A 24,540-nucleotide genomic window follows, 5' to 3' on the forward strand; every position below is an offset into this window, starting at 1 on the left:
TGGCTCATTACAACCCATCACTGCCAATCAGACTGGCGTGCGATGCATCCCCTTACGGCGTGGGAGCGGTATTATCGCATAGATTCCCTGATGGCTCGGAGCGGCCGATAGCTTTTGCGTCACGCTCATTGAACTCAGCTGAGTGTAACTATGCCCAGATCGACAGGGAGGCACTCAGCCTGGTGTGGGGGGTGAAGAAATTCCACCATTACCTACACGGACAAAAATTTACCTTGTTGACTGACCATCAACCCCTCGTCTCCATATTCAACCCTAAAAAGGGCGTTCCCATTATGACAGCGCAAAGGCTACAGAGGTGGTCCCTTTTCCTAGGGGCACACCAATATGACATAGAGTACAAAGGAACAAAACAGCATGGGAATGCTGACGGGTTATCGCGCCTACCGTTGCCAATGGTGGAAGAGGCGCCTACAGTGGACCCAGTGGAGATGTTCCACTCGACCATAGTGGAATGTCTACCGGTGACAAATTCTACCATTGAAAAGGAAACGCGAAATGACCCGACTCTCTCACAAGTCTACGATTTAACGGTGAAGGGATGGCCAGCACACGGCGAACCACTGTTGCCAGCATTCCCGCAAAGAAGAGAACAGCTGTCAGCGTGCCGAGGAACCTTGATGTGTGGATCCAGAGTGGTGATTCCACCCAAACTCAAGGATAGAGTGCTAAAGGAGCTTCACGAGGGGCATCTGGGTAGAGTGAAAATGAAGAACTTAGCCAGAGCATTTGTGTGGTGGCCAGGTATCAATGGAGACATTGAAGAAATGACCAAGAGCTGTCTAGGATGCCAGAAGGTCCAAAACGTCCCACCACAAGCCCCTCTACATCCATGGGAGTGGCCCTCATCTCCATGGCAAAGGGTACATATCGACTTTGCTGGTCCATTTATGGACTCAATGTTCTTAATCGCGGTGGATGCCACACTCCAAGTGGCCGGAGGTAATAAAGATGTCCTCCACCACCACGGAAAAAACCATCACAGTATTAAGGACCATATTCGCCAGGAATGGGCTGCCTGAACAGATCTGTTCTGATAATGGACCGCAATTTGTATCCGAAGAATTCAGGAAGTTCTTAAAAAACAATGGGGTTAAGCACTACACGTCCGCCCCATACCATCCCGCCACCAATGGATTGGCTGAAAGGTTTGTCCAGACCTTCAAGAAGGCCATGGGTAATGAAGACATAAATCTACAACATAAGGTAGATAACTTCTTTTTTGCGTACAGGAATGCAACACATGTGGTTACAAACCAAACCCCCGCCATGATGTTTTTCAATAGAAGACTAAGATGCCGGCTGGATTTGGTCAAGCCAAACGTCAGAAGGGACGTAGAGAACCGGCAATTTCAAAGCATGAATGAAAGGCCAACTAAAACCTTCCAGATAGGTCAGCCAGTTTTGGCCCGGGACTACCATACCGAGAAATGGCAGCCTGGAACTATTTGCACACGACTAGGGCCGCTGATGTATACCGTGGACATTGGAGAAAGCATAATAAGGCGCCATGCTGACCAGATCATAGAGTCATCCGAAAAAGGACAACCTACACCACATCTCTCTACGCCTAGTGATGAAGCAGAGATACCCATAGTATCTACTGCCGATCCGGTGATACTGGAACCAGATGAACCCGACACTGGCATTGAAGCCGAATCGACATTGCCAAAAGAACCTACTACACCACCGAGGCGTTATCCGGACCGAGTCAGGAAGCCTCCAGAGAGACTGAATTTGTAATTGATTAACTTCAGCAAATGTGTATATTATTGTTCTTGTAAAAATGTTATTTAATGATTACTTAAAATGTTATGTACTATTTATCTAAAAGGGGAGGAATTGTAGTGTATGTACCTTTAAGAGGAACTATGTTTTTGAAGCCCCTGTATACTGTAGCACCGGTAGTGACCACTCGGGTATATAAGCCTGTGTAGCGTCTTGTGTAGTTAGTTCACCTCCAGACTTTGTTCAGTAAACACTTGTTAAATCAACTCCTGCATTCCATGTCTCCATTAACACATGGATCTAACAGATGTTGCCTGGCCTGCTGAGTTTTTCCAGCATTTTCTGTTGTTATATCAGAAAACCTTGCTGCACGTTCTCTCGCAGGTCGAGTCATCTTGACAAAAATGTTCAAAATCAATTTACTTCCTGACACCAATTCCAGCAGTCATAATGCAACTTCCCCTTTAAGACGCTCCTTAAAACCTACCTCTTTGACCAAGCTGTCCTAATACCTCTTTATGTGGCTTGGTGTCGAATTGTGTTTGATAACACTCATGTTTGTGAAGCACCATGGGATATTTTACTACATTAAAAGCACTATATAAATACAAGTTGTTGTTTTTGTTGAGTTGCAGGCTGCCTTTACGCAGCGATAGCCACTGGTGATATCGGGCCCACTGCTGAGTCCTTCTATTTTGGAGTCTGACACCTGAGTTTACAGACAGAGAGTTTGACCAAATTATCAAATTATCAATACTGCTTTTCTTTTGGTGGCCACTTTAGAAAACTGGTTATGTAAATTATGTGAACAACCTCTAGCTCACAATTCGGGATTATCACACAAACTTTTTCACTTTTGAGTTAATCAAGGAATCAATAATTTAAGGTGAATGAGAGCTAATAAGGCTTGAATGATGGAGTGTGATTAAGGTACCTGGCGTTATTGTGAGAGCGTGAATGTGCTTGTTAACAAGATGTTCATTTCAATTTAAGATTATTCCACCAGAAGGTAGGAGAATTAAGGAAAACTTTTGTGCTTTATGAAAGTAGCGCCACCTGTTAGCGCCTAAAGAGGCAGTCAGTGGCTGTAGCGCCACTGGCTGCGTCTCCGGCGATATTCAGTAGGGGCGCTAATGGTGGCGTTAGGCATTTGCGCTGCGCCGCCACCGATGACGTCATCGGTGTGCGCAGCGCCCCATTCGTGCCCAGTTCGCGATATTTGGTAACGAACGCCGCAGTTGCGCTACTCGCTACCCGCGCCCGGTTCACGGGGCCTTACTGCGCCAGCAGCGGCGCAAGTTAAGGTGGAGGTGCGGGGCGGCCGCTTTTTCGGCGGCCGCCTGCCAGCACCTCCGTCCCCGGCCTCCTAACCACCCCCCCCCCGCAGCATTGCTGGCTGTTTCCCGAGAGCCCGGCACTTCTCCTTGGTGCCGGGCTCATTTGCCGGCACTCGCGATCGGGGATCGTGCTGTTGCAGGCACCTCCCCCTTAACAGTGGGAGGAAGGCCTGCAGTACCGCAGCGTGCCGTGCCGCAGCATGTGGCGCTGCAGCACGTTGCGCTGCGATAATCAGTTTCAGCGCCCTAAGAGGGACGTGGAGCGCCTCGAGCCTCGCCCCGTCTCCCTCGAGGGGCACTGAAACTGAATTTCTGGCGATCGGTATCAGACCGATCGCTGCGCTAAATCCTGCGCTCAGCCGACTTTTGCGCCACTTTGGCGCCCCAACCCAATTTCTAGGCCTATACATTTTAAATTAGACATGTGGTTTGGATTTATTTTGATGAAATTTAAATACCACTGCTAAAATACACAAAGGTTTTTTAAAGAAGGGTAAAAAGCAGCTTTGGAGAAATACAAAGTTACAGTTTGAATTTTTGCCGCCCATTTTGTTATTGTCTTACCAGCAGGTCTGAAAGTGCTGTTGTGCTGGCTGACTCCTCCCCCACCCCCAAGGGCATTTCACAGTGCAGAAGTAATTAACCCCTTACTGCTATTTGCCAGATTGTAACCCTGAATGTAAAGACATGCTGGATTTGTTTATTGAAAGCATCAGCTCGAAGCGATACCCGCACGCTCACTACTGCGAAAGTTCTTGTGGAACAAGTTCTTTGAGTTGGGGAATTCGAGATGATCGATAATGATAATGGTGCATGATTTGTGGGCCAGGTCATTAAACAATGTGAACTATGTTAGGGATCGAGCAGAAATTCCACATCCCAGACCACCCGCTGGTGTCAGGCTTGGTGGAAAGAACAAACACAATGGTTAAAACTATTACGATAGCAAAATACTGCAGATGCTGGAAATCCAAAATAACAACAGAAAATGCTGGAAAAACTCAGCAGGCCAGGCAACATCCGTGGAGAGAAATTTGAGTCGACGTTTCGGGTGAACCCTTTTTCAAAACTGGAAAGGAAATGAAATAGATTGAAATAGATATTTCATTTCCTTTCCAGTTTTGAAAAAGGGTTCGACCCGAAACGTCGCCTCTTTTTTCTCTCCACGGATGTTGCCTGGCCTGCTGAGTTTTTCCAGCATTTTCTGTTGTTATTATGGTTAAAACGATGTTGGAGAAAGACGCCAGTGAGACTTGGATCGTAAAAGTACACCTGATAGGTGATAATAATGAAAGGAACTGTGTCTAAAGTACTGAAGTAACAGCTTTTGACTTTTGAAGCCATGACAGCTTCTCCCGGAACACCAATACGCTGTTTTTTTAAAAATCATTCATGGGATGTGGGTTTTCCTGTCAATGGCAGCATTTATTGCCCATCCCTAATTGCCCTTGAGAAGGTGATGGTGCGCTACCTTCTTGAACTGCTGCAGTCCGTGTGGTGAAGGTGCAGTTAGGGAGGGAGTTCCAGGATATTGACCTAACGACAATGAAGGAACGGCGATATATTTCCAAGTCAGGGTGATGTCGGGTCGATCCTGGGTGGTGTGTCCAATTTTTTTCTTACTATTGTTTTCTGTAGCGGTTTGTTACAACTGAGTGACTTGCTCGGCCATTTCAGAGGGCAGTTAAGAATCAACCACATTGCTGTGGGTCTGGAGTCACATATGGGCAGACCGGGTAAGGACGGCAGGTTTCCTTCCCTAAAGGACATTAGTGAACCAAATGGGTTTTTACCACAATCGGGTAGTTTCATGATCACCATTACTGATGATAGCTTTTTTATTCCAGATTTATTTAATTACCTAAATTTAAATTCCCCAACTGCCATGGTAGGATTTGAACTCATGTCTTTGGATTATTAGTCCAGGCCTCAGGATCACTGGTCCAGTAACATAACCAATATGCTACCCTGGCCATGTATGTTTACATTTTCTGTATGTTTTGGTGATGCTAAGAGAAAGATAAATTAACCTTGATCAATTGTGACAATTGTTTGAACTGCGGACTCATGTTAAATGCAAAAAGGCAAGATCCCACATGTAACGAAACTAAATTGCACCAGGGTGAATGAGCAAAATATCTGAGACAAGAAAAAGGACCAAATAATGGACCGATAGCGATTTGCGATTTGCAAATTTTCCTACTGTTAATGTTTTCTTTAGTATCTTTAGTACCTTGCGATTTATGTAATCGTATATTACATAATTTAATCAGGCAGTGCTCAGAGAAATGGTCCACAATCTTAAGTTCAATTCAGGAAGAAAATCAGGTGATTTGACAAAGAGAATGTGGGTAAATGATAAAACAATGCACAAGCAATTAAAGGGATGGTTTAAAGGAATAACTAGGCAGCTGGAATGTTATACCAGAACAACGAAGACCATAAGAAACAATTTATCTCAAAGGCAATACGCGTAGTATGTATCGCATTTTTTTTTACTTAATCTGATCCAAAAAAGGATTAAATGTATTAGCAAACAATGTGATACCAAATTTTATATTAGGCAAAGAAATGAGAATGTGGAAATCAGATGGGAATATGGATTGGCATAACGTTCAAAGATTCAGATTGGTGTATTATGCCAGGAAGCCTGCAAGCAGAGTGAGATTATTTTGGACTGATTCCCGGGATAATGGGAATCCTGTTGTATCTGCTGATGTGAGACCGATGGAAATATTTGAAGTGGACTTGATAGACTTGTTGGAAGATGAAATACACCGAGGAGTTTGTAAACTATCCAAGGGTATTGGTGAAATGGAATGAGGGAGTGTGGAAAGCCCCAGACACCTCTTGCTGTTCCAGGGACAGTGGTTCCTCACTATGTGACTGCGACGTGCTGCGGAGCTCAGCGTCACCATGTGGCTTCACCCTGGATGAAGAATCCCCTAACTGCACCATACAGGTTGATCGATGGAACTCAAAGAGAACTAATGTTTGGAGAGAGGAAGCTACTGTGTTACACACCATGTGTGGTCTGGTCAACCACATTTTGCCTTACACCAAACAAAATGACTAATATTGGGGATAAAAGATTGGTGCCTTTTAGGGCCCACAAAGTAACAGAATTTCAAGTAAACATTACCCTTCAGACAGAACCCCGAGGGGCAGTTGTAAATTTTGGCCATCCAATTGCGCTCCTTTCATGAGTCTTAAATCTATATTGCAACGCATCAGCACTTCTCAGGGACAGTATCGTCGTTATGCAGCAGCAGAATGATGATATTGATCAGTCTATCGGCACCCTGGGTAACCATGAATGGTGCGCGGTGCCTTGATGGCTACTGTGAGCTGTTATCGATTAAACATGCAGAAATCTAATGCCACAGTTATAGGCCCATTCTACTTTGATTTGACTCAAGTCGAATGAATGCATAGTCTGTGTTTACTTTGTCTGGCTGGCTTCCAGAGAGTCCTGTTCTCACAGATTCCTGCATTTTAAGTTTCATCTCCGGGCCTGCTTGCCTGCAGAACCTTGCTTTAAAAATCCTGTCAATTTTGGTCACGAGGTTTACAGAAGCCATTTTGGGTACACTGCTTTTAATAACTTGTCCAAAACAGGGTCCCTTGATCCATAACTCGGGGAGTGCGGGAATTTTGAGAACCCTGCAACTTACATGGTACAGAGCATCCCTGGACAAGAACAGCCTCTATGCTCCTGCTAGTAGCACAGCTATTCGGGACCATTGCCCTCGCAATAATGGTCTGCTTGATTTTGATTTTTTAAACCCTGAATCAAGTTAAGATCAGAGAGAATACGATATAAATATGAGCTCTGACCAGAAAATAAGTTTGCAAGGCCACAAAAAGGAGGTTCTTTTTAGCCTCGAAGTGGGGAATATAGGAATGTAGATTGTTTTCACATTATTCTAATACAGAACAAAGATAGAACCTCATCTAGATAGAATTAATTTGAATTGTGTGCTCGCAAATTCCAACCTTTTCCCTTCAATGACACTAATGACACTTGAGAAGGACATTGTACTGTAAGGATAAGCACATATAGGCCTAGAAATGGAGTTGACGCCGCGCCAGGGCTTTAGCGCCGGAAATTTAGCGCCGGCGCTAATTCCCTTGCGCGCGCCAAAAATTCAGTAGCGCCGCGCCCAGACGGCTGCCGGCGCTACTGGCGGGCGTGAGTGCCTCCCAATGGGCGCTGAGTGCCGCATTGCGGCGCTAATCTGGCGCTGCAGCACCCGATGCGGTGCGGCAGGCTGGGGAAGTGCAGGCCTCCTCCTCCCGTTAAGGAGGCGCTGCCTTCACCCGATCGCTGGCCGTTTGATTTTTGCAAAAATGAGCCCGGCACCTCGGACAAGTGCCGGGCTTGCAGGCCAGACGCATCTGTTCCGCGGGGGGGGGGGGGGGTGGAGGAGTCCGGGGAGGGAGGTGCGGGCAGGCGGCCGGCGGGAAAGCGGCCGGCCGCCACGCGACCTTAATGCGCCGGCGCTAACTTGTGTAAGACTCGGTTGCCAGAGTCTTAGTTGCGGCTGCCACGGGCGAGGCGGCCGCAACTGAATTTCGGCGTTCGGGCGCGTTGCCATGGCAACCGGGACGCTGCGCACACCGATGACGTCATCGGTGCCGGCACAGCGCAACCGGCTAACGCCGATGGCAGCGCCGAAGTGAATTTCAGAAACGGCTATCATTGCGGCGCTAGGCCCTCTAGCGCCGCAAAATGGGCGCTAACCCTACTGAATTTTCAGCCCATAGATTATTAAATAAATAAACTAGTTGGCATTAATATATGGAGCCAAAAGAGTTGTAAGGTTGAAAAATAAGCGTTTAAAACAAAGGCTCTTGTTCAGAGCAGGGGTGGGGGGCGGTGTCAGAGAAGGAAATTACTGCAGTATAAATAAGGCAATAGGTTCCTTTTACTATAGAGCATGACATCAAAGGAAAGGCTGTGACTTGGGAAAAGCAAGGATTGGTGATAACGGGGGTGATTTTCTGACGTCGGAGGAGGCGGGTTTGGAGTCGTGAAAGGTGGGAAAATTAGATTCCAAGAGGTCATGTTTGCAATCCGCCTCCAACCCGCCCCCGTGGGATTTTGCCAGTGCCGGTTTTGGAGGTCGGGAAATGCTCCTGCCTCCAGCTGGCCATTGCGCTAATTAACTTCGTTAAATGCTTGTTAAGGCTTCTCTAAGTCAGTTTTGAGAGGCCCTCGTGAATTTCTCAGCATTTCGGCATGCTCCTCTCAACTCCTGAGCCACGCCAGGTAAATCTGGTGGGTTGACTCGTGGGTGGCCTCCTCATTGCTGCAGGTCTAACAATACATCGTTTACTGCAGCAAGGATTACTTGCAGGTGCCAAACCTTGGCTTTAAAAGGTCTCTGAGCACTTTTAGAAGGCCTTCCAAAGTCAGAGGAGATGCAGCTTGACTCCATCAACTGTGGGACCTCCTTGGAAGACCCTCTCCCCGCTTGCAATGAGCGCTTCCCCAAAGGAGGCATCTACAAGCAGCATGGGAACCATTCATTTTCTTTAACCATGGACCTCAGATGAGGATGAGGACCATCCAGGGCAGCAGTAGAACCAAGCAGCACAGCAGCAACATCAGCAGGAGCCCCAACCTGCTGCTCAGCCACCTGATGCTGCACAGGGCAGAAGGCACCAGCGCATCAAGGCACCTTGTCGCGGCAGATAACCCCCACAAAGGGTTTATAGACAAAGGATGAGCTACCTCAACATGAGTGAGCAGCAGTACCAAAAGAGGTTGAGACTTTCACGAGAGGTTGTCCGAGAGACCTGCGGCCTGCTGCAACAAGACCTGGTGCCCAGAGGAATGGGTAGACACCCCTTACTAGTGGCTGTCAAAGTCACCACCGCACTCAACTTCTTTGTCTCAGGCTCCTTTCAGGGATCAGCAGCAGACATCAGCGGCATCTCCCAGTCAGCTGACCACAATTGCATCACCCAGGTTACTGATGCCCTTTTTGCTAAGGCCCACAATTACATCCAGTTCACAAGGGATCCAGCAAGTATAACCGCCCATTCGGTTGGATTTGCAAATATGCCAGGCATGCCAATGGTGCAGGGCATCATAGACTGCACACATGTGGCCCTTAGGGCACCCCATCACAACCCAGCTATCTTTGTCAACCGAAAGGGCTTCCACCCCCTCAACGTACAGCTGGTGTGTAACCACAAGAAGGAGTTTTTGCATGTTTGCGCCAATTTCTGTGGAAGTTGCCATGGCTCTTTCATCCTGCGGCACTCTAATGTTCCTCCGCTTTTCACACCAGCAAACCAACTTAATGGATGGCTCCTTGGTGACAAAGGTTATCCCCTGAAGAAGTGGCAAATGACGCCGATCAGGAGGCCAGCTAACAAGGCTCAAGAGCGCTACAACGCCAGCCACACTTCAACCAGGTCCATCATAGAGCAGACCATTGGGTTGTTGAAGATGCGCTTCCGTTGCCTTGACTGATCAGGTGGAGCCCTGCAGTATACACCATACAGGGTCTCCAGGATGGTCGTGGTCTGCTGTACACTGCACAACATCGCACGGCGTCGTGGCTTGCAGCTTCCTGATGGGCAAGCGGCTCAGTTCCAGCCCTCCTCAGATGAAGATGAGGAGGAGGAGCAGGAGCAGGAGGAAGAGGAGCAGGAGGAGGTCAGCGTGCCGGTGTATCGACCAGCGGCAGTGGCAGCAAGGGAGCACATGACTGCCAGGGATGCAAGGGATGAACTTATCATGGCCAGATTTGCATAGGTTGCCCAAGTTGGCAGATGTCCTTAGCTCCATCCTAGGACTTCATTGACAATGGACTTGACTCTCTGGCCTCCTTTCACTCAGGCCACCAACTAGACAATGCCAGTGTAGCGGTGCCCGCAATGTGGAGCTTCCAAAGGCGAAAGAACAGATGGCATAACGCCAACATTTTGGCTTCAAATCATTTTAATACTTTCCAACAGGGATGGCATTTCATCAATACACAGAAACAGTCTCCTAATCTGCACACAGATCTGGAGGTTATAACCCTTGCCAGCTGTACCCTCACAGCCTCTTCCTCCAAGATGAGTGGAAGAGCACCTCCATGCGAGCTCTCACTACCTCAAACAACATTTGCAGCGCCTCATCCGAGAGTCTCGGTTAGGCTCTTGCCTTGGAAACATAGAAACATAGAAGATAGGAGCAGGAGTAGGCCATTCGGCCCCTCGAGCCTGTTCCGCCATTTAATGAGATCATGGCTGATCATCCAAATTCAGTACCCGGTCCCTGCTTTCTCCCCATACCCCTTGATCCCTTTAGCCTTAAGATATATATCCAACTCCTTCTTGAATATATTTAATGTATTGGCCTCTACTGCCTTCTGTAGTAGAGAACTCCACAGGTTCACCACTCTCTGGGTGAAGAAATTCCTCCTCCTTTCTGTCCTAAATAGCCTACCCCTTATCCTTAGACTTTGACCCCTGGTTCTGGACTCCCCGACCATCGGGAACATCCTTCCTGCTTCTAGTCTGTCCAGTCCTGTCAGAATTTTATACGTTTCAATGAGATCCCCTCTCATTCTTCTAAACTCCAGCGAGTACAAGCCCAATCGACCCAATCTCTCCTCATACGTCATTCCTGCCATGCCAGGTATCAGCCTGGTGAATCTTCGCTGAACTCCTTCCAAGGCAAGAACATCCTTCCTCAGATAAGGCGACCAAAACTGCACACAATACTCAAGATGTGGTCTCACCAAGGCCCTGTACAACTGCAGCAAGACATCCTTGTTCCTGTACTCAAACCCTCTTGCTACGAAGGCCAACATACCATTTGCCTTCTTAATCGCCTGCTGCACCTGCATGCTTACCTTCAGCGACTGGTGCACAAGGACACCCAGGTCTCGTTGCACTTCCCCTTCTCCCAATCTATTGCCATTCAGATAATAATCTGCCTTCCTGTTTTTGCCACCAAAGTGGATAACTTCGCATTTATCCACATGATATTGCATCTGCCATGCTTTTGTCCAATCACCCAACCTGTCCAAATCATCCTGGAGTTTCTCGGCATCCTCCTCACAGCACACACACCCACCCAGCTTTGTGTCGTCTGCAAATTTGGAGATATTACATCTGGTTCCCTTGTCTAGATCATTAATATATATTGTGAATAGCTGGGGCCCAAGGACCGATCCCTGCGGTACCCCACTAGTCACTGCCTGCCACTCGGAAAATTACCCGTTTATTCCAACTCGTTGCTTTCTGTCTGCCAACCAGTTCTCTATCCAAGTCAATACCTTGCCCCCAATCCCATGTGCCATAACTTTACACGCTAATCTCTTATGCGGGACCTTATCAAAAGCCTTCTGAAAGTCCAAATACACCACATCCACTGGTTCTCCCTTATCTATTTTACCAGTTACAGCCTCAAAAAATTCCAGTAGATTAGTCAAGCATGATTTACCTTTTGTAAATCCATGTTGACTTTGTCCGATCCTGTCATTGTTTTCCAAGTGCTCTGCTATTATATCTTTTATAATGGACTCTATCATTTTCCCCACTACCGATGTCAGGCTTACCGGTCTGTAATTCCCCGTTTTCGCTCTACCACCTTTTTTGAATAGTGGGGTAATATTAGCTACCCTCCAATCCATGGGTACTGTTCCAGATTCCATTGAATGCTGGAAGATGATCAGCAAAGCATCAACTATTTCTAGGGCCACTTACTTAAGTACCCTAGTGTAATGATCAATAACATGTCATTCTATAGTGGACACTAGGTGGAGCCATAGAGCTGTGTAGAGCTGTATATAAGACTACACTACCCAGCTGTATGTATATTAAGACTACATTACCCATGAGGCACTAGGCTACCCACAAGGCAGCAGTCAAGATGGACGCCTCTACAGATACTGTACCTAGTCCACATGTGCTCAATAAAGTAACTAGCAAAAGCTAGCTGTGTTCATAATAAGAATGTCTATTTATTAATGAACATAAGATGGTACCAGGATGGTGAAGATCTGCTAAAAATTGTGAAAAGCGACATGGAGAATTTGAAGCCACCAGAGCGTTTGAAACTCACAGAAAAAATCGACTACAATTGGTAGACCTTTAAACAACAATTCGAACTCTACATTGCAGCCATCGGATTCGGGACAAAGCCAGACGCAAGGAAGATAGCGTTGCTGCTTACGGTTGCAGGCCCACAGGCGATAGAGGTATTTAATACATTTGTATTTAATCCAGAGGAGAACAGAGAAAAATTAGAAGATGTGCTAAAAAAATTTGATGCACATTGCTCTCCCAAAAAGAATGAGACCTATGAAAGATACATCTTCTGTTCTCGGACATAGCAGCAAAATGAGACTTTTGATAGCTTTATAACTGATCTGAAACTGAAAGCACAGACATGTAATTTCTCTGAGCTCAAAGCATCCATAATTCGTGACCAGATTGTGTTTGGTATTCATGATAAAAAAGTCAGGGAACGTTTGTTGAGAGAAACCGAACTAAATTTGGAAAATGCGGTGAAAATATGCCAAGCCAGCGAGCTAGCTCGAAAGCACGCGAAGACTTTCAGTGAAATCAATAATGATGCGATTGTAATGAGTGATAATGCTGCTGTCGGTGCTGTGTCCTACAAGGGGAAGAAATGTGGGCAGAACAGAAATGAAAAGCAATCGGATGATGAAATTTTTAATTGTAAACGCTGTGGTTACAAACACCAGTTAAGACAATGTCCAGCATTTGGAAAAATGTGCACAAAGTGTAATGGAAAGAATCACTTTGCCAAACAATGCTTTTCAAAAGTACAAACTAAGAAAGGGCAACAAGTTAATGTAATTGAGGACACTGATTTAAGTGAGACATTTTTTGTAGGAATGGTGTCATGTGACGATATCAAAAAAGATACAGAAAATGTGCAGCCCTCAGAAATGGACAATGCTGAACATAAAGTCAATGCAGTAAAAGTGGACAAATGGATGATCCCACTGCAGATAAATGGAGCATTAGTTACATTGAAACTGGACACTGGGGCAAAAGGAAACTTAATCAGTATGAGTGAAATAAAAAATATGAAAGAAAAGCCCAAAATACAGAAAAAGTCAGTACTACTGAAGAGCTATAATGGACAGAAAATAGATAGCTTAGGTGTATGCAGACTTAAAGTGACAGTCAAAGACAAAGTGCATCATCTCATGTTTTCTGTTGTGGCTGAAAGACTTGATTCGATACTAGGTGACAAAGCTTGTGAAGACTTAATAATAATAATAATAATAATTCAACTTTATTGTCATTGTACAATGCACAACGAAATGGTCAAGAGAGTCTACCATATAAACTGTGCCATAAGCAGACCAGATGACTCAGGTGATGAAGCAGAGAGCCCATCAAGGATGAAAAGGCCAAAGGGTATCCATGTCTTCAAAAAGCCCAGTTTCTCCAAGAAGAAAGAAAAAGACTTTAAGGTCAAAGGAAGAAAAGCACAAAGAGGAAAAACACAAGGAGAAAAAGTCCAAAGATATAACCGCAGCAGATGTTGTTAAGCAGTGGAAAGAGAAAAAGAAAAAGAAGAAGCCTGCACCAGAGCAGGAAGCAGTTCCGGTGGATACTCCTTCTTCCCTCAGGCCAATCTTTGGTGTTCCATTAGCCGAGGCTGCTGAGAGGACTATGCTGTATGATGGGATCCAGCTGTCAGCAGTTTTTTGAGAGTGCATTGACTACATTGAGAGTTATGGCATGAAGAGTGAAGGAAACACTGAAACCCTCTCCAAGCAAAGATCACAAGGAGACCTCGATCTATACAAGAGCAGATTGATGACAATGCCGCAACTGCATCTTGTCATTCACCGCCAGAACAATCTCATGAAGACACATCAGACTTACCCGTGTTGAGAAGATCCACACGTGAAGTAAAAAAAGCCTGATAGACTTAATCTTTGAGTACAATGTAAAGCTTTGAAAATGTGTTGACTGTTTTGAAAATGTTTATGTTTATAGAGCACTAACAAAAGTGTTACTGATATTATCTTTATTGTGAAAGTTGATTGATATTGATTTTTTTAAACCTCAAAGAAAGGAGGATGTAATGATCAATAACATGTCATTCTATAGTGGACACTAGGTGGAGCCGTAGAGCGGTGTAGAGATGTATATAAGACTACACTACCCAGCTGTATGTATATAAAGACTACATTACCCATGAGGCACTAGGCTACCCACAAGGCAGCAGTCAAGGTGGACGCCTCTACAGATACTGTACCTAGTCCACATGTGCTCAATAAAGTAACTAGCAAAAGCTAGCTGTGTTCATAATAAGAATGTCTATTTATTAATGAACATAAGACCTAGGATGTAGATTATCAGGCCCTGGGGATTTATCGGCCTTCAATCCCATCAATTTCCCTACACCATTTCCCGACAAATACTGATTTCTTTCAATTCCTCCCTTTCATCAGACCCTATATTCCCCGACATCTCTGGGATGTTATTTGTGTCGTCCTTTGTGAAGACAGAACCAAAATATGTATTTAATTGGTCTGCCATTTCTTTGTTCCCCATTATAAATTCCCCTGATTCTGACTGCAAGGGACCTACGCTTGACTTCACCAATCTTTTTCTCTTCACATATCTATAAAAGCTTTTACAGTCAGTTTTTATGTTCCCTGCAAGCTTACTCTCATATCCTATTTTCCCTTTCTTAATTAATCCCTTTGTCCTCCTTTGTTAAATCCTAAACTGCTCCCAATCCTCAGGTTTGCTGCTTTTTTTGGCCAATTTATATGCCCTCTCTTTGGATCTTATGCTATCCCTAATTTCCCTTGTTAGCCATGGTTGAGTCACCTTTTTTGTTTTATTTTTATGCCAAACTGGGATGAACAAATTCTGTAGTTCATCCATGCGGTCTTTGAATGTTTGCCATTCCCCAATCAATCCTACCCAACTCGCGCCTCAGACCATCGTAGTTTCCTTTATTTAAATTTAGGACCCTAGTCTCTGAGTCGACTACTTCGTTCTCCATCTTAATGAAGAATTCGATCATATTATGATCGCTCCGACCCTTGGGACCTCGTACAACAAGATTGCTAATTAATCCTTTCTCGTTACATAATACCCAGTCTAAGATGGCCTGATCTCTGGTTGGTTCCTCAACATATTGGTCCAGGAAACCGTCCCTTAAACACTCCAGGAATTCCTCCTCCACAGTATTGTTACTAATTTGGTTAGCCCAATCTATATGTAGATTAAAGTCACCCATGATGACTGCTGTGCCCTTATTGCACTCTTCTCTAATTTCCCTTTTAATGCCGTCCCCAACCTCCGCATTACTGTTTGGAGGTCTATATACCACTCCCACTAAAGTTTTCTGCCCCTTGGTGTTTCTCAGTTCTACCCATACAGATTCCACATCATCAGAGCTAATATCCTTCCTTACAATTGTGTTAATCCCTTCTTTAACCAGCAATGCTACCCCACCTCCCTTTCCTTTTTGCCTATCTTTCCTGAATATTGAATACCCCTGGATGTTGAGTTCCCAGCCTTGGCCACCCTGGAGCCATGTTTCCGTAATCCCAATCAAATCATATTCGTTTACCTCTATTTGCACAGCTAATTCATCCACCTTATTACGAATGCTCCTCGCATTAAGACACAAGGGGGGAGAAATTTGGTTGGTAGCGCCACCGATTAATGCCTAAAGAGGCCGAGAAGTGGGGCGCTAGCCAATTTCCGGGCGGACGCAAGAGCCTAGCACCTCGCCCCATATTGAGCATGCATTTAGCGCCGGCACAAAATCTTAGCGCCCGCTCATGGGCGCAGGCAGATTATGATGTAATTTGAGTGTGCAACGCCTTTTGGGTGCCCCGGACCGGAAATTCAGTGGCGCCCCCCTCGGTAGCGCCTGGCGCTAATAGTGACAGCTTACATGGAGCCTTACCCAATCGCTCTCGGCCTGGGGTGTGTTATTTGAAGGGCGCTGGTGTGGTTTAAAAGCGGCAGCCTTTTTGGCTCACAACTTCTTCGAGAGCTACAGAGAGTTGCTGGGCTGCACACTGCGAGCCATTTCACCACTGAGCCAGCGCTGGCAGAGGAACTTCAGTCTTCTGACCATCACCTTGCTGTTGGTGAGCATTTCCAACAGCAAAACTTCCTTTGCGCACTTATTATGGGGGCTGCATTGGAGGGGTACATCCTGCTGCTGAATCATCTGGAAAGGGCACAGAGACGCATGGAGAGAGGGGCAGGCATGGCCAGGCGGAGGAGGACCAACAGACGTCGCCACACCAGACCTTGCGCTGCCAGGGTTTTCCGACAGCAGTTTTCCTACATGAACATGTCGAAGGAGCAGTGTATCAGAAGGCTGCGCTTTAGAAAGGAGGTGGTGACTGAGCTGTGCCAACTGCTTCAGCCAGATCTGCAGCCTCAGATAAGGTGCAGGACATCTCTGTTGGTGGCTGTGAGGATGACTGTTGCCCTAAACTTCTACACAAGCGGCTCCTTTCAGGCCGCAACTGGGGACATAGCCAACATCTCGCAGTTGGCGGTGCATTGCTGCATCCGTCAAGTGACTGATGCCCTGTTTAAAAGGAGGCGGCAGTACATCTCCTTCCCAATGACCCCAGACAAGCAGCGGGAGCGCGCAGAGGGCTTCGCTGCAATAGAGGACTTCCCCATGGTGCAGGGTGCCATTGACTGCACGCACGTGGCTTTGCGGGCGCCTGTAGAGAATCCGGAGGAGTTCCGCAACCGCTAGGGGTTCCATTCCTTGAATGCCCAGCTGGTCTGTGACCACCGACAGCTGATCCTCGCAGTGAATGCGCAGTTCCCAGGAAGCAGCCACGACGCCTTCATCCTACGCCAGACTTCTGTTGCAGACCTTTTCGAGGCCCCGGCTCACCCAGGAGGCTGGCTTCTCGAGGACAAAGGCTATCCTCTGTGCCCGTGGCTGATGAGCCGCCCCATTAAGAGCTGGCCGGTGCCAGTGTGTCTCGGGGAAAGTGATTACTGCCAGCACCTGCGCTGCGCCCCGCCGCCACGAAATTGGGTTGCGCCGCCGGGCTAGCGTCTTAAGAGTCTCGTGCAGCGCTTGATTTAGCGCTGCAATCACCCTCAGGGGCACAACGACCCAATATCGCGCCAGGTGCCTGGCGCTAAGCTTTGCGCTTCGCCAGGACTAGCGCCCCAAATGGGGCTATATCGAATTTCTCCCCCAAAGCCTTCAGGCTTGTTTTTTTAATGCTCTTAGACCTATTAGAATTATTATTTACTGTTTGATTTAAACCATTGATTTCTCTGACTGCCACTTTTGTTTATCTCCTTCCTATCTTTTGCTTTTATCCTTGTTTCCCTTTCCTCTGTCCCCTTGCTCAGGTTCCCAACCCCCTGCCATTTTAGTTTAAACCCTCCCCCAGAGCACTAGCAAACACTCCCACTAGGACATCGGTCCCGGCCCTGCCCAGGTGCAAACCGTTCGGTTTGAACTGGTCCCACCTCCCCCAGAACCGGTTCCAATGTCCCAGGAATTTGAATCCCTCCCCCTTGCACCATTCCTCTAGCCACGTATTCATCTGAAATATCCTTCTATTTCTACTCTGACTAGCACGTGGCACTGGTAGCAATCCTGAGATTACTACCTTTGAGGTCCTACTTTTTAATTTACCTCCTAACTCCCTATATTCCACTTTTAGGACCTCATCCCGCTTTTTACCTATAGCGTTGGTACCTATATGCACCACGACAACTGGCTGTTCACCCTCCCCTTCCAAGATGTTCTGCAGCCGCTCTGAGACATCCTTGACGCTTGTACCAGGGAGGCAACACACCATCCTGGATTCTCATTTGCGGCCGCAGAAACGCCTATCTATTCCCCTTACAATAGAATCCCCTATTACTATAGCTCTCCCCCTCTTTTTCCTCAGGTCCTGTGCAGCAGAGCCACCCCTGGTGCCAGGAAGTTGGCTGCTGCTGCCTTCCTCTGGTAAGCCATCCCCCCCAACAGTACTCAGAGTGGTGTATCTGTTTGAGAAGGGGATGTCCACAGGGGACCGCTGCACTACCTGCCTGTGCCGAGTACTCTGTCTGTTGGTCACCCATTCCTTTTCTGCCTGTCCAACCTTTGCCTGTGGTGTGACCAACTGATCAAATGTGCTATTCACGACCTCCTCAGCCTTGCGAATGGTCCAGTATGAATCCAATCGCAGCTCCAATGCCGCAATGCGGTCTGCCAGTTGCTGCAGCTGGACACACTTCCTGCACACATAGTTGTCAGGGACACAGGAAGTGTCCCTGAAGTCCCACATAGCGCAGGAGGAGTATACAACGGGGCTGGACTCTCCTGCCATGACTTACCCTTTAATTAATTGCAATTAAATTAAATCAAATCAATCCCACCAATTACACTACCATTAAATAGTATATTTAAGGGCCCTGGATTATAAAGAGTCCCCACTGCACCACAGAGACTTTAGAAACTATAAACCACAGAGTTAAAGCTTATAAAGAGAGAAATACTCACCAACCAATCACTTTCTGGTGACGTCACACTTCGATTACTTTTTACTTCTTACCCTCTGAGATTGGAGATTAGAAAGCTCTGAGGCCTACCTGAGTCTCTAGGGCCTTTTGTACTGCCGCCGTGCCGCGATTCCCGCTGAGATTTTGCCCGCTGATGCTCTGAGGCCTTGGCATTGGACATAGGTATCTCAAAAGATATTGGAGGTGGTGCAGGAGAAGCAGAAATGCTGTGGAATGAGCCAAGGGAGCAAGATGCCATAAAATCAGACTGGAAAAGTGCTGTCAACAGAGGCGAGTTTCAGTCCCAAAACACTAATTGAGCAAGGCATCCCACACCTCTGAAATCAAGTTGACAATCATAGGTTTCAAAATTTTGCAATTTTTCCCATCAGTGGAGGCGAGTTTCAAACCCACCCAAACTGAAACTCGCCTCCATCGGGAAAATCGCCCCCAATGCTGTAGTATGACAAAACACGAGGCCCCTCAATTGTCCAGCAATCTGTTCGATGATCCAAGGGTCATATCACCCAATAGAGTTTGGATGTGCACTTGGGATGCTCTAACCTGCAGGGCTATGGACCAAGAGCTGGGAAGTAGGATTAGGCTGGATCACTCTTTGTTGGCTGGCACGGACACGATGGGCTGAACTGGCCTCCTTCCGTGCTGTAACTTTCTATGATTCTATGAGAGTTTGAATCCAGCAGGAAGCCAGACAATGACAGAAAATGGTATAAAGAGAGATAGAATGTTTCACTCAGTCGGAACTCTTTGACTACCTTCAAGGCCAGGTAATGTGAACAGGCTTGGAGAAGCCAAGCACATGATTTCCCGCTCAAAGTTCCCTACACAGATGGTTTTAGACATTGGGCTAAATGTGTTCTATTCTGTTTGAAGTTAATTGTCAGACATATTACTGTCTCTAGCTTTACGAATCTGTTTAAAGGACGAGGAAGGAATTAGCCAACAGGTTCCACAACATGTAAAACCACCGCTACAAAACAACAATACCTGAAATATCAGACGGAACCAGCAGCAACAACTAGGACAGGACTCAGACAATTCCAGTCAACCCTGCCAAGTCATCATCAACAGCGGGGGATGAGGGTCCAAATTAGAAAAGTTCTTCCACAGGCTAGTTGAGCAATAGCCTGACACAGAGTCCCATCAGCCAGATACCCAGACTCCCCCATCACCATCCCTGGGTATGTCCTGCCCCACTGATAAAATACACCCACCAGAGGTGGGGGCAGAACGGTGTAACATCGGCTGGATGTGGTCCTCAACATTGACTCCAGACCCCATGAAGTCTTGTGGCTTCAGGTCACAAAAGGCCAAGAAAAACTTCAACTGATCACTACCAACTGTCCCTCAACTAATGAATCAGGACTCTATGTTGGAGGAAGCAAGGAGGGAAGCAAGGACACAGAATGTACCCTGGGCAGGGGACTTTAAGGTAACACCACTGACCGAGCTAACCGAGTCCTGAAGGACATAGCTGCCAGACCGGGCCTGTGTCAGGTGGTGGGAAAACCAACATGAGGGAATAACCTACTCGACCTCATCCTGAAAAACCTACCTGTTGCAGACACATCTGTTCATGATCACATTGATAGGAATTAAGACCAAACAGTCTTTGTGAAGGTAAAGTCACATCTTCACACTGGGTAACCCTCCCTGTGGAACAGATGAAGGACAAAGCTCGGAAACAAAAACTAGTTATCCATGAGGCCCCCAGCAGCACCAGAATTGTAGATCACCTCATGGTCCACCACATCCTTCAGCTCCAACAAGCCAAAGACCAACCCTGGTTAACAGGGAGTGTAGAAGGACATTCCAAGAACAGCACCAGGCAAATGTCTAAATGATGGACGAACCAAGTGAAACTACAACACAGGACTACCTGCATCCAAAGCATAAAAAGGGACCGGCGATAGACAGACTAACCAACTGCACCACCATCACCAAATACTGCACCAACCTGAGGGTCACCATCGAACAGAAGCTTAAGTGGACCAGCCACGCCAACAACATGGCTACAAGAGACAGGCAGGGGCTTGCTACTCTGATCAGCGGCTCACCTCCTCACCACCCCCTGAAAAGCTTTCCACCATCTATCGGACTGAAGACAAGAGTGTGATGGAATACTCACCACTCGCCCGTATGGGTTCACTGAATCAACACTCAAGAAACTCATCATCATCCAGGACCAAGCAGTCAGTTTGACAGGGGCCCCTGCCAGTGAACAGAATATCCACCCTCTTCACCAGTGAATTGTGGTTGCAGTATATCCCGTCTACAGGATGCACTGCAGCAACCCGGCAAGTTTCATTCAGCAGCACCTCAAAATCACCTCAAACAACCTTAAAATCAGAGCCAGGCCATTCAGGACAGAAGTTAGGAGACACTTCTTCACACAAAGGGTGATAGAAATGTGGAACCCTCTCCCATAAAAAGCAGTAGATGCTAGCTCAAATAACAATTTTAATCGGAGATCGATAGATTTTTGCGAGCCAAGGATATTGAGAGTTCTGGAGCCAAGGCGGGTAAATGGAGTTAGGATACAGAGCACCCGTCATCTTATTGAATGGTGGAACAGCCACAAGGGGCTGAATGGCCTCCTCCTGTTCCTATGTTCCTGAAGCAGCAGTTGAGACCTGGATATAGAGACAGTTCAGGTCAGGTGGGACACACTTCAGGTGCGCTCCATCTGGTTTCTACCCAGGTGGGAGCAGGAGGAAAATCAGCTCTTACATTCTTGAAAAGTTGAGGTATCGCAATCCAAAGATGAATTCCAAACTCTTTATTGAAACTTGATGTGCTCCCTATGCCCCAGTCTAAGATATGTATTTATACCAAGAACAAAAGTGGACCTGGCACTGACCTCTCGGGGACACCACTTCCAATCTACCCCAATCGGAGCAACATCCATTTGTTTCCCGCCTGTCAACTAACTTTCTATCCAAGCTACAGAAAATGCTGGAAATACTCAGCAGGTCAGGCAGCACCTGTGGAGAGAGAAACAGAGTTAACGTTTCAGGTCGATGACCTTTCATCAGAACTGAAAGATGTTAGAAACAGTTTATAAGCCAGTGGAAAAGGGGAAAAGCAGGTGGAGAGAGAAAATAAAAGGGAAGGTCTGTGATAGGGTGGAGGGCAGGAGAGATTAAATGATAAAAGGGATGCTGGTGTAAAGCAAAAGAGGGTGGTAATGGGACAAGTAAAGGAACAAGAGATGGGTCGAGAGGAGCTGTAAATGGCAACAGCAGAACCATTACCAGCAGCTGCTGTCCGAGAAAAAGGGAGCAGTGGTTATGATCTGAAATTGTTGAACTCGATGTCGAGCCCGGCAGGCTGTAACTCGCCTCATCGAAAGACGAGATGCTGTTCCTCGAGCTTGTGTCGAGCGTCATTGGAACGGTGTCGGAGGCCGAGGACAGAGAGGTCAGAGCGGGAGCGGGACGGAGAATTCAAAGGACAAGCGAGCGGAAGCTCAGGGTCGGGCTGGCGGACTGAAGGGAGGTGTCCAGCGGAGCGACCGCCCAACCTGGGGGTTGGGTCTCCCCGATGTGGGGAGGGGATTGTAACCCCATTGCCCTCACATTCAATCTGCTTGTGGCACCGGGCGGGGGATGTTGGAGAGAGGCTGCGGCTGTGTCTCAGGGCCCTGGGGACAGGGACGGAGCCAGGCGGGGACAGCGCTCTCCCAGCACCGGCTGCTCCAGGCTGCTCAGGAGCAGTGAGCCGGGCTCTTTACCCCCGGGGCGTGCAGCCGCTGTTCAAACCACCTGGCCCCGCGCACACCCGCGCGCTTTTCAAACCCTCTGTGACGTCAGGCTGCACGCTTTTTCAAACCCTCTTTGACGTCAGATGCTTAGGCCGCTTTTTTCTCTCTTGCCCCGCTCAGTTACGTCACTCCGGTGTTTTTTTCGGATGCATGCGCCTTCTCGCAACTCCCCACCCCCCCCCGCCCCCCACCGCTGGCGCCAAATTCAAACTGGCTCCGGGGCAGCGCATCGGCCTTTGCTGCTTCTGTCGCTCAAATCGGTACAAAAACAGAGACTCTGTTGGTTCCTGCTACTGATTCCAACAACAGCCCAGGACAACTGACAAATATACAGACGCATTATATCCCATCAAAATGATCGAATGGTTCTATATTCGAACATTTTAATTCCAGGCAAAGTTATGTTTGGAATTTTAAAAAAACACCAAATTCTATAAAACTGAAAGTAAAAATCGCGGTAGATGCTGGAAACAAACATCAGGAGAAACACTGTCAAGAGAAAAGACTCATCAATATAGCATGAATTCTCCACTATTTATACAGTGCCTTTCACAACCTCAAGATGTCCCAAAGTGCTTCACAGTCAATTACTTATTTTTGAAGTGTGGTCACTGTTGTAATGTAGGAAACACTGCAGCCAATTTTCACACAGCAAGATCCCACAGACAGCAACATGATTAATGACCAGATAATCTGGTTTTTAGTGATGTTGGTTGAGGGATATATATTGGTCAGGATACCGGAGAGAACTCCCCTGCTCTTCTTCCAAATAGTGCCATAGGATCTTTTACATCAACCCGAGACGGCAGGAGAGGCTTTGGTTTAACATCTCATCTGAAAGATGCCACCTCCGACAGTGCAGCGCTCCCTCAGTACTACAGTGGGAGTGTCAGCCTGGATTTTGTGCTCAAGTCTCCGGAGTGGGACTTGAACCCACAACCTTCTAACTCAGAGGTGAGGGTGCTACTCAATGAGCCAAGGCTGACACTCCAATGTCAACACACATGCTCGTTTCCAACAAGAGTCACAGGATAGTGATCAGGAGCACCCTGTCTGACTTTCCCCTTCCTTCCCTGAGGGCACTGACACAACTTGGGGCACCACTGCCGCTGCCTGATCTGAGAATCTCGACATGGAACCTGGGATCCTCCTGGTCTGTGTGGCTCAGTGCAACAGTGAACAGCACCTCTGCCAACTGGGACATTGATATAACAACAGAAAATGCTGGAAACACTCAGCAGGCCAGGCAGCATCCGTGGAGAGAGAAACAGAGTTAACATTTCATGTCAGTGACCCTTCGTCAGAACTGGTAAAAGTTGGAGATGTAACAGGCTTTAAGCAGGTGCAGAGGGAGGGAAGGTGGGTGGAGGGGAGGAAGGAACAAAAGGGATGGTCTGTGCTAGGATTGAACTCAGGAGAGATAAAATGTTGCAAATGAGGATGGCAGAATCATCAACAGCTGCTGCCTGAAAAAATGGGGGCAGGAGTTATAGTCTGAAATTGTTGAACTCAATGTTGAGTGCAACAACATAGCAAGCACCCGCGCCGGGGATTTCCAACCAGCCATGCCCTGAGGAATTTGGAGAAGGAACTCCAGAACAAAACGCCTTGGACAGCGGCTCACTCGCCCGCGCAAATACTTAACTGGAAATAGTCGATTGGAGCTTTCCACCGCTGACACTGTAAATCGGCCGACCAAGCTCGCTTCCGAGGACCGACACTCGGCTTCCCTCTTCACCCTGAAAATCACACCCTCCCTCAGGCACATCAACTCAAACAGAAAAACAACACCGAAAAAACACCCTCCATCCCGACTACGGTCGGCTATGCACCCCTGTGGCGCGTATTAACACTGACAATACTAATTGTAACCAACCAGAGCCGCAAGTTGAAGTGGCAACTAATAAACCACATTTTTTTTTTGGAGCAACTCATTAACCAATTTCTGTCAAGGCAACTCATTAACCAACTTCTTTTGGAACAACTCAGTGACTGACTGGTTAATGATTTCTCTGATGCTACACTTCACCTCTGGCCCTTTTCCCAGCGGCTGCTACTTCACCAGACATACACCTCTGGCGCGTATTAAGCCCGGTAACACTATCTGTAAGAAAGTGCAGCCGGCTGCACAAGTGGCAACTCATTAACAAAACTCATATACAGCTTTTCCTG

At 47.1% G+C, this 24,540-nt stretch overlaps 1 protein-coding gene across 1 annotated transcript in view; it reads right to left on the bottom strand.

The window, feature by feature from the left end:
- The window catches only part of LOC147095984 (zinc-binding protein A33-like), a 69,983-nt gene extending 45,791 nt beyond the window's left edge, over positions 1-24,192 (bottom strand). Inside the window, exon 1 of the mRNA XM_085974942.1 lies at positions 24,014-24,192. Coding sequence (XP_085831068.1) covers positions 24,014-24,136 — 123 coding nt within the window. The 5' untranslated portion in view covers positions 24,137-24,192. The remainder of the gene's footprint in view (positions 1-24,013) is intronic.
- Positions 24,193-24,540: the final 348 nt, after the last annotated feature.

Source organism: Somniosus microcephalus, unplaced genomic scaffold (assembly GCF_052327205.1).
Source record: "Somniosus microcephalus isolate GS21.2 unplaced genomic scaffold, FLI_Smic_1.0 unresolved_chr1, whole genome shotgun sequence".
Classification (NCBI taxonomy): domain Eukaryota; kingdom Metazoa; phylum Chordata; class Chondrichthyes; order Squaliformes; family Somniosidae; genus Somniosus; species Somniosus microcephalus.